Below are 11,082 nucleotides of genomic sequence, written 5' to 3'. Positions count from 1 at the left end.
CTTCTTGATAATAATGAACGCAATGGATTTGTTGGCTGCTTCAGTCCAGCTTCGAGCTCTGTCACTGGGAGAACAGGGTTTCTGATGTGAGCTGTTTTGCATAAATTATGCTGGGCAACTATAAATAAGTGCTTTCTTTGGGTTCCTAAGTTCTTAATTAAATTATAAACATTTTCATTTGTTTGTTTTCAATTGTCTTTGTTTTTTTCAGTTGACTACCCAACATCTTGGTTGTCTCCCCTTAGAAAGCGTCCCTGTGACAGTGATTGATATAGTTACAGGTTGTTCAATAATTCCAGTGTTCCCCAAAGTTAGCCAGAAATGTTTCCTAATTAATCCGCAGAAGAAATGCCTGGCACGGTAATGCAAGCGACTTGCTTCTCAGGAAAACAAGCAAATTCCATTTCTCCAAAAGCTTTTCTCTTTTCCTTGGACTCACTGATAGTTTTGCACTGATTGAGAGCAGTGTCCTGGTCCAGACCTCAGCACAGAATCCAGGCTGCTGCCAAACTCCCTCCAACAGGCATTTAAAGTCAGCTTTGTTCCATTTAATTAACAAGTTGGGCAGTACCAGACTAGCTCCTTCCAGTATTAGGCAGAAAAAGCCTTTTCATCAGAAAAGCACAGAACTTGTCTGGATTACGAGTGCAGAGCAGAACTACTGACAGATGACTTATTCTTTTATCCAGAGAGAAGATATGGCTGTTTGTTGCTGTGTCGTCTTTGTTTCAGGGATTTACTTATCCGGAAAAACTCGGAAGAATGAAGAGAGCTGTGGATCCTGAAGCATTTATGAATATTGTGAGTTGCTCAGAGCATTAGAAATAGCAAGGTAGACCAGCTGCTTTTATTTAACCCTTCCTCTCTAATCACTGAAGAGAGCTGTGGATCCTGAAGCATTTATGAATATTGTGAGTTGCTCAGGGGAGCAGCCTGGGGATGGAAGGGATGCAAAGGGGTTTCTAGGTATTAGAAATAGCAAGGTAGACCAGCTGCCTTTATTTAACCCATCCTCTCTAATCTCTATACTCCTGCTTTCCCTTCTATTCTCTTCTGTCTCCATGTGTAACAGCACAGCTTATGCTTGATAGAAACCATTTAACCCATCCTCTCTAATCTCTATACTCCTGCTTTCCCTTCTATTCTCTTCTGCCTGCGTGTGTAACAGCACAGCTTATGTTTGACAGAAACTAAGGCAAACACTTTTCCTTAGTAAATCTCCAGAGTTAATTCCCTTTTAAATATCAGTTGCCAGGTTTTTTCTTGCTGGCACTATGCCCCTCTCTTAAAAAACTGACATCTGGAATGCCAGCATTTCGTCAGCAAAGGCTGTAAATAACCAGCGGGTTATGTTTTCTCCTTTTTTGAATGAGCAGCGTAGATCAGAAATGGTCAGCTTTCCAGAAGAGCACTTTTATCACCAGAATGCAAGGGCAATAATATAAGAGGTTTTTTTTATAACAGATCTTAACTGAATAGTCAAATCCTGGATATAACACAAAGAATGAAGGAAATCTGTTGTAGTTTTAGGGTTACAACACCCAATCTGATATTGCTGTATTCAGATGCTTACTGTATGTAGACTAAATCCCTGCTTGTATCTGCTCTCAAACATTTCTTCATTGCAAATTTCTTATTCACATGATATATCTGAAATGGCCTTCTGCAAGCAAATGTGTTTCACCTTCTCTTCTAGAATGAGCTGGTTACTTACAAAGGGTACCCCAGCGAGGAGTACGAAGTGATGACAGAAGATGGTTATACCCTCACCATTAACAGAATCCCTTATGGTCCACAGAGTCGGGGAAACCCAGGTACAGTTCTTTAACATGAGACAAAACCAGCCTAGATTGGGCACGTTCTGCCAAGAGACACTTGGTGTTTTTAAAACGTCCACCAAAGCTTGTATCCACAAGTGCAATTGGGCACGTTCTGCCAAGAGACACTTGGTGTTTTTAAAACGTCCAAAGCTTGTATCCGCAAGTGTTATTTTAGCAGAGAATTCTGGCTGCCCTGAATAGCCTGCAAGATCAACAGGATTTATGTCAAACACACCTATTTATAATAAAAATCCACTACAATATGAAGCATGTATCCTCATAATAAGAGTTGATGAGTAAAAGTTAGAGAAAAAAAAAGAAAAAGAAAAAGAAAGGGTAAAGGTTGTAATCTGCCCAATCCACTTGTTTTGAGAAAGCTGTTCCAGCTTCTAATCTTGCTTTACTTTTGCTTACTCCTGCCTAGTATCAGGGACTGATTCATATTTTGGGTAAAGGAAACCTCTGCAACAGTCCCACACCTACATTCTTTATATCAGTGTTGAGAATCTCAAGCTCTTGTGGTTGAGAGATACAAACAGTGACCAGAGGGTGCCAAGCCAGATTTTTGCTGGTGTCAGGTAGATCTTTCCATAAGTCCTTGCAGAAGCTTAGAAGTTCTCTCTTTCCAGAAAGGGATGTTTTGTTCTTCTGAATAGTTGTCTCCCTTTAAGTCAGGAGAATGAATCCCAGTATTGAATATAGGAGAATAATGTCCCTGAACTACCAGAAAATGGAAATAAAAAAATAATATAAATTGTTGTTTTGTTTCTGATTTGCTTTTCAGCTCTGAAACCTGCTGTGTTTCTCCAACATGGACTACTGGGAGATGCTAGTAACTGGGTCACAAACCTACCCAACAACAGCTTGGGCTTCATATGCTGGTTTTGATGTTTGGATGGGAAATAGCAGAGGGAATCGCTGGTCCAGGAAACATCAAAATTACTCCATTGATCAAGACGAATTCTGGGCTTTCAGGTAGATCAAACCATTAAAGGGCATCTCCATTGCCCACCCTTACATATTTATTTAAGCTGGCTAAATCAGGGCTTCACATATGCTACCTTTTAAAAAGCACTCTTTACATTCACTTTTGCTGAGATGCCCCTGGACACACTTGAGCTTTCATAATGGTGGAGACTACTTTCCTCTAATTAGCACTAGAAAAGGTTCTTCAAACCAGAAATAGAGCAGCAGAGCATCTCAGAGGAACCAGCACAGATCATGTCAAAGCCACATCTCAGTTCTGGAGGCAATTTTGGAGGCTATTTAGAAATACTAGTCTACCTATTACAATAACACTAAAATCACAGAAGGAGAAAACATAAACCTTTTTTGCACTTATTTCAATAAACATTTAAAAATAGACCTTTTCTTTCATGCCAAATTGTACAAACTGTGTGATTCCACGGAAGGAGCTCCATTACTGTAACAACACCTCTTCCTTCTGTAAACACCATTACAATTCAATCTGATACTTCTTGAAGTTACAGTCCTTCAGTTGATGTCAAAGGAGAAAATATCCCAGAAAACCTTAAGTAGTACCTTCCATATCCAGTGCCAGAAAAACACAGAACCTAAAATAGCAGAATAATTCGCTAAACAGCTCACGTTGTTTCTTTGCTGACAAGCCTCTATTAAAAAAATAAGTGCATTCAAATGGACTTTTAATTTATGCATGCTCCTCTTTCAATCTCCTGCCTGCAGTTTTGATGAGATGGCTAAGTTTGATCTGCCAGCAGCAATAAATTTCATTCTGGAGAAAACAGGACAGGAAAAGTTGTACTATATTGGCTATTCGCAAGGTGCAACCATGGGTAAGTGACACACAACAGACCAATGTTTCAGGAAAACAAGAGTAAAATGTGATTTGGGATACTGAATATACCTGGGGTTTTCATTACCTCTTTGCAAGAGTCATAAGCAGAGGATAAGCTGTTTTCAGCACGCAGTCATTTTTAATTTATTATAGAGACAATAAACCATAATGCACTGCTGCTGGAGGTCTGTCAACTTAGAATTATGCCGAAAATTATTGCGGGCCATTCAAATTGTTTGTTCCTAAAATGCACGGGTGTGTCCAACAGAGCAGATGGTCAGTGGACCAAAATAAGCAAAATAGGAAGATGAGAGTACAGAAAGAGAAGTTGGCTGGTTTGGACAGGACACCCACACACAAAAAAAAGGGAAATATGAAACTGGATTGACCGGAAGAAAAACAACTACTCATTCCAATAATAAATGAAATCCATGAATGTACATCAGAAGTGTGCAGTTATGTATATTTAAATGGGTTTGGAAGAAAGCTGCAAAAGGCAAAACATAGAAAAAAAAATAGGGAAATAAAACTACAAGCTGGTAACACGTGACGAAGAGGGATTTCACACAAATCTGGACTGAACCATAGCGGCTGAACAACTACCAGGGTTGCTTGTAGGTCTGAAATTGCAGAATAGCATTTATAAACACTGAAAGCAGTCTAATGGAAAAATGATGGGTTTTCTCCTCTTTTTCTTTTTTTATTGCAGAATAGCATTTATAAACACTGAAAGAAGTCTAATAGAAAAATGATGGGTTTTCTCCTCTTTTTTTTTTTTTCCCTCAGCTTTCATTGCATTCTCAACAATGCCAGAGCTGGCTCAAAAAATCAAACTCTATTTTGCCTTGGCACCTGTCACGACTATTAAGTACGCCTCAAGCCCAGTAACAAAACTCCTCTACCTTCCTGAGAAACTGCTCAGGGTATGTGGTATCTTGGTTTCAACTCTTTAACCATAAACTTGTTTGTTCAGCTCTTAAAACGGGTAAACAGAAAGCTTAGGGCTTTATGAAGTCTCCTCATTTGCATGTGGGTAGGTTATAATAACTGAGGCCTTTGGAAGTTCAGACTGGGCATTAAGAGAAACTTTTTATCGAGGGCAACAGCACTGGGAGGGGTCACCCAGAGAGGGACAGAGATGCAGATCCTCAAAGGTTTCCAGGATTCCTATAGACAAAGCCACAAGCAACGCGCAAGCTTAGAGCTAAAATACGAATTGGAGTTTAACATTTAACGTATCTCTTCATTAAAAGTGATGTAACACAAATTGAGTAATGCCTGAGGAGGCTGATGCAATGGAAAAGCACCTAATTGCTTTCTTATTTGTGGGAACATCAGCTCACAAATGAAGAAGAAGCAAGTGGGGACCACTGAAAGTGCTGGAGAAGAGGAACAGGACACAAACACCTCTTAAAAACAACAGCACAATATAGAAGCATACGTTCTTAAATGGATGTTACCTTTGTACTTCACAGGCTATGCTTGGCAAAAGAGAATTCCTTCCACAGACTGAACGTCTAAGAAAGTTAATAGTTCCTTTCTGCAGCCACCAAGGCCTTGCCAGGCTTTGTAGAAGTATCTTCTTCGGTCTGGGGGGCTGTAACCTGAAAAACATTGACATGGTAAGTATAACTCTCACCAGCTTCACCGAGAGTTTAAGCTTCTGCTCCCAAAACTTACCTTCTATCCTGTGGTATGAATTCTGAATGTCTCTTAGTCAGCACCACATTGCAGGGAACAGTCCACACCACCAGATATCAGTACCTGCTAGTTGCCCCATCTACTGGTAGGGGACCACTGCCTTAATCCTCAGAAGAACAATTGGCACCATCCCTACAATCAACAGCTCCTCAAAGCTCCACAAAACTCCAGAGTCTGATTTCTGCCACACCTCCCCCAGGTCACCATCTCCTACTTCATACTGTGGTCTCATTGAAGAGCTTCATTATTACACACCACAGAAAAAAAAATAAAAGCCCTACCTGATTCATGTTTCCAGGAGCTCTTCACAATGGAGAAGGGAACACACATATTCCTCTTTGTCCTCCTCCTCTAAGCCTTGGATCATCATGGTTCAGAGGCTCAGGGCACCTCAGGGTACCTGAGAGAGACTTGGAAGATGCTGGAGGTTAGGATACACTTGAGTACCTCGTGTTATGTCCTGCTGTAGACCAGGCCACTTGGGCATCAATTTTTTTGCTCCAGTGTTTTCCAAAATACGCCTCAGAGCATGTTGTCTGAGGAAGGGTCACACAGCCACTTGCTAAGAAAGTCCCACAAGACTAAGGTGTGTTTTGTTTAGAATAATCATATGTTCCTCAGGCAGCTACAGTTCCTTTTGTGCTTCTGTCTTACAGCCGTCCTCTCTCACACAGGTTCTGTTACAGGCTCCTGAAAAAAACATCAAATTTGGGGTCTAAAGACTATTCTATCCTCTCCACCCATTAGATTCTTCTAGATTCTCAGTCATCCTGGAAAATGTCCTGGTTGGGGGCTCTTCTTGTGGTGCTGCTCCAGACCTGACACAACTCCACATCTGGAGTCACTCTGAGGGGGTCTCCAATCACCCCACTCCAATTTCTCTTGATTTTATGGATACATGACACTGCTGCGGCAGATTATTTTTTTTAATGTACATCTGAACAGAAGGGAGGAAGAGAATACTCACTGAATGTTTTCTTTCAGAGCCGAATCGACGTGTACATCGCACAAACCCCTGCTGGAACGTCCGTGCAGAACATAGTCCACTGGAGTCAGGTACCAGCAAACTCCTGGAAGGCAAAATAGGTTCTCAGTTCTGGCTGTGCAGGGCGTAGGGTGGGGTACGGCTGATATCCTGCTGGGAAGCTATTGATAACTTCTGGGGAACACCTATAACTCATGGTTTACAACTCAAATATCAATTCCAAACACTGTTTTAATAAAAAACAGTGATTTTTCTTTTTTCAGCAGAATAGATACCCTATGTGATACAGGTAACTCTGAAGCCAACAATGAGGATTTGTGTAAAAATACGTGTGCTGGAAGCTGTGTATGCAGATGTATACATCACTCTTCTTATTGTGCATCCATTACCTTAAATAGATGATGTCTGCAGCCCTGTACAGAGCTTATTTTAGGAAATTAGTTATGTTTCCAATGTGGGATCTAGAAATGAGAAAGACATAGGCTGCGTTGTAAAATACCAAATTTTACTAGTAAAAGCCCTTGCATTTTCATCTCTTGCTTTCAAAGCTCTCGGTGTCTGGAACAGCAATAGAACTATAAATAATAAATCCTTTACTTAGCAGGCTCACTACATCCCGTACTCAGAACATACCACCACGGTAGATCCTCAGCAGCAGCACTGATGGGAGCTGCCTTTCTGGTTTTAGGCTCCTGCTTTTAAGGAATCATAAAGTCTGGGCTTGCTCACAGGAGCTGAGTTAATGGACACCTTCCTTTCGACGGTGTCTGTCACAGCAATAACAACCCATGGTGTAGGCAAAGCCAAGGAGCACAAGGGAAGAACTAGAAATTATGACTTCTGCCTTCAAACCAGAGAGGGGAGAGGGAAGAGGCAACCTAAGAAGGAGCCTCTCACAAAGCTGAGTGGTGGCAACACAATTGTCAGAAGAAGACATGGCAGCAGCAGTGAGGGGAACTGGCTGGAGGCAGTTGTTGACAGCAATTTTACAAACTAGAACAAATTGCCTGCAAAAACATCCCTGGGGCTTTCTGCAGGAGCAGCGAGGGGTTGGGTTTTTATTTGGTTCCGACAAAAACATTTGGTTCCTTTTCACTGGTTGAGACTTTAACTAATTTACTGTTGGCTCTCTCATAGCTCTTAGAAGAACTTCAGCTAAGGCTTTAGTTTGGAGTCAAAGACTCAGCAGGGTGAGAACCCACAATCTTCCTGAATGACAGCTTTGTAACTACCCTTTTCTTGTTCATCCTCTTAGGAGGCCCATTCAGGGAAGTTCCAAGCTTATGACTGGGGCAGTTCAGAGAAGAACATGGAAAAATACCAACAGGTATAGTTTGGCAAAACAATATTATCACCCTTGGACAACACAGAATCACAGAGGAAGGGAGCAAGGCTGTAGTAGGAGGCACATTTTCAGAATACAAGTAGACGGATTTACCCACCCCCATCCGTATTGCTGCTTCCTAGTTTGGAAGTCAACAGAGAGAACACGCAAGCACTAATGGTAATAGCAAAAGAGAGAGTGCAAACCTTTTCAATTAAATGATCAATAGGAATAAGAGGAAGTAAGGGCAGGAAAGACAGAAAATAGATTTAAAAAAAAAAAAAATACATCCAGCAGGTCAGACCAAAGAGGCATCTTACTTACCAGCATGACTGACACAACTGCCAATGCATGAGGGGTCAGGGAAACACCATTAGGAAGAGGGGAACTGGAGAGCTAATAGCAGCCAGAGACAAAAGGACTTTGTCCCTAAGCAGTACCTGAGGAACCTCTCCTCCATCCAAAACTCTAATTCCATGGTTGACCCTCCCACCTTTTAGGTCTTTACAACAACCTATCATTAAAAGCTACATGTTTTAATGATGGCTTGTATGAAATGCAACTTCCTTTGGATTGTCTTGAATTTGCTTGCCCTTGGAAAGTCACTGGATGCCTTCTAGGTTTTGTGTTACGAGAAGTAATGAGATAATTACTTCCTGTGCTCTTTCTTCGTGCTATTCATGATTGTATAAGCCTGTCTCCTGTCCTTGCTCTGGCCTCTATTTTCCAAACTCAGGAGTCCAAACTACTTCCTCTTTTGTCCCACAGAAGTTACTTGATTATCATTTTGCCCTAGTCACACACTGTGTTTTCTAACTGGACAATCTATGTCTTCTGGGGCTGACCAGTACTCCATAAGGACCAGGATGGGGGTTTATCCAGAAGCATCCTGACATCTTCTGTCTTGTTCCAGGCTCCCATCCCACAAACTCCCAGCTGAGAGGGCAAAGGCCCATCAGTAACTCTTTGTCAAGGGAGGAGGCATTTCTCCTTTGGCTGTGCTATCAGCTGGGTCACCCCTGCAGCCAGAGAAGAGACAAGGAAGGGCACTTCTGTCAGTTTAAGAAACACAAACTGTTTGGTTTTGAACCAAACTACTTTGAACAAGAATGGAAGAAAGCCCCAAATGCATGTTTGCTGTGCTTTCCTGCTCATTCCTTCCTGTATCCCTTCATGTTTTCCAGGCTGCTCCTCCTCCCTATGTTGTGGAAGAGATGGCTGTCCCAACGGCGGTGTGGACTGGGGGACGAGACTTGCTCGCAGATCCCAAGGATGCAGCCATTTTACTGTCTCAAATTAAGAGGCTCATCTACCATAAGAGGATTCCGGAATGGGCACACCTGGATTTCATTTGGGGACTGGATGCACCTTTGCACATGTACAATGAAATCATTGACCTGATGCAGAAGTATCCTTAACCCACAACCAGTGGCCATACCCAACTCATTCAATGCCACTTGCTCTCACGGGGTACAAACAGAACCTTCTTTTGCATTAGGTGGTTTCTGTTGCAGTCAAGGAAAGGGTTCCTCCCACTGCTATTTTCACACCACGTGTCACTGCGTCCTGATGGCACACTTCATATTTTCTGGCAACCTTGCAAGTCAGCAATCATTTTTTAATTGATGCAGCCTGGATTCTGCAATAACCATCCTTTTCTAACAGGAGACATGGTTTGGTTACAGCCTACTCTCTGCTTTAGGCCCTAACAACAATGAAAGTACTGACTTTCTCTGGATATGGTTAGTGATCCAAAGAACTTTTCCATTCTTCCTATTATTTCTCAGTTTATTGGGCTGGCAGTTCTTGAAAGGCTTAGTGTAAGCCAAGACTAACTCTAGCAGTTATGGTATCGATTAATTTTATTATTAGATGAGACGATGAAGGAAGTAAAAACTGACTTCACACAAAAAACTCACTCCTGAAAAAAAAAAAAAAAAAGGTGGTTTGTCTTCATTTGAACTACAGCTGCTCACTTGTTTCATGAGGAAGAGCAAGGGATATGGGGAGGGTAGATGCCTCAGAAAACAGTAGCCAGCCTGGTCATCCAAACGTGCACCTGGAAGATGGGAAGCTTGAGTTCAAAGTGCCCCCTGAGATAGACAGAGAAATCTTGGCAGACTCAGTCTCTGCTGACAACACTTTCAGGGTCTGTGTACATGAGCTTTCCAGGGGGGGACAAAGGAGCTGATTTCCTCTTGGCAATGACAACACTTAGTGGGACGCTTTGGTTTAAAGTTACACTCTGAACCCAGCAGGAACCTTGCATCTCCTGCTATTTCACATGGAAGCTACTGACTGCCCCAGACCCGAGCTGCTCTAGCCTTGATCATAGCTCCAAGAAGCCTCTTAGGGGTTTAAACACTAAAATTATAAGTATCCAAACATTGCTAGAAATAATCCATTATCTCCATCCTATGGGTTTTTGAAGCACTTTGCTCATTAATGGAAAGGACTGCTTTGCAAACAGTGCTGAAGAAACTGTCATCATATTTAATTTCAGTGCATTTTGAGGTTTCCTTTCAGCGTGACACCCTCATTCTCCTTTTGAATCATTTGTTAACATGGGCCAAGTCTGGGATGCTAACCAGGGCAGGGACAGCTGCTACACTAGGACAGTTCGCTGGTGACACTATGACCAAAGCATCAGTGTCTCACTGTGCAGGCAGGGACAGCTGCTACACTAGGACAGTTCACTGGTGACACTCTATGACCAAAGCATCAGCGTCTCACTATGCTCATCATATTTAATTTCAGTGCATTTTGAGGTTTCCTTTCAGCGTGACACCCTCATTCTCCTTTTGAATCAAATGTTAACACGGGCCAAGTCTGGGATGCTAACCAGGGCAGGGACAGCTGCTACACTAGGACAGTTCGCTGGTGACACTATGACCAAAGCATCAGTGTCTCACTGTGCAAAATGGTTTTTTAGCCAAAAAATTTAACCATGGCTGGTGCCACTTCTGTTCCTTTCCATCTCCTGAGCCCGTTGCTGAAGCCTATCCTGTGTCCTTGTGCTCCACAAATGTAAACGGAGCTTGGTCCAAATAAAACTGGCCACTTCCATTCCTTTCCCTTCCAAGAAAAACAACAGGCCTGTTTCATCTCCTGAGTCCGTTGCTGAAGCCTATCCTGTGTCCCTGTGCTCCACAAATGTAAACAGAGCTTGGTCCAAACAAAATTAGTCTCCTCCAGACAAGGACCTTCCTTACACCCAGTGCAAATTCCTGGGGATGAATACCCTCCAGACAGTCAGTCCTTCAACTAAATCACTGCTTGGAGGACTTGAGACCTATTCTATGAGTTTTTAATAGTCATGATGGGAAATGCAACAGCAATATACCTGAAAGAAGCCAGAGCATCCCCTAAATTCACCTAGGAAGATACTGCAGCTGTGCAGGTGTCTTGCAACCTGGGAGACCATAGAGGTTGCAGG

General features: G+C 42.3%; 1 protein-coding gene across 1 annotated transcript; it reads left to right on the top strand.

Annotated features, from left to right (window-relative positions):
* Positions 1 to 654: 654 nt before the first annotated feature.
* LOC106896124 (lipase member M-like) lies at positions 655 to 9,176 on the top strand. Its single transcript, XM_014955853.1, is given in 10 exon segments — positions 655 to 801; positions 1,697 to 1,814; positions 2,605 to 2,695; positions 2,697 to 2,795; positions 3,525 to 3,634; positions 4,423 to 4,559; positions 5,112 to 5,258; positions 6,322 to 6,393; positions 7,578 to 7,649; positions 8,831 to 9,176. Coding segments are annotated over 10 exon segments (1,119 nt in total). The 5' UTR covers positions 655 to 762; the 3' UTR covers positions 9,065 to 9,176.
* Positions 9,177 to 11,082: the final 1,906 nt, after the last annotated feature.

This window comes from Calidris pugnax, unplaced genomic scaffold (genome assembly GCF_001431845.1).
Source record: "Calidris pugnax isolate Ruff unplaced genomic scaffold, ASM143184v1 scaffold287, whole genome shotgun sequence".
Classification (NCBI taxonomy): domain Eukaryota; kingdom Metazoa; phylum Chordata; class Aves; order Charadriiformes; family Scolopacidae; genus Calidris; species Calidris pugnax.
The sequence above is the reverse complement of the archived record's forward strand: the minus strand, read 5'-3'. Positions and strand labels throughout refer to the sequence as shown.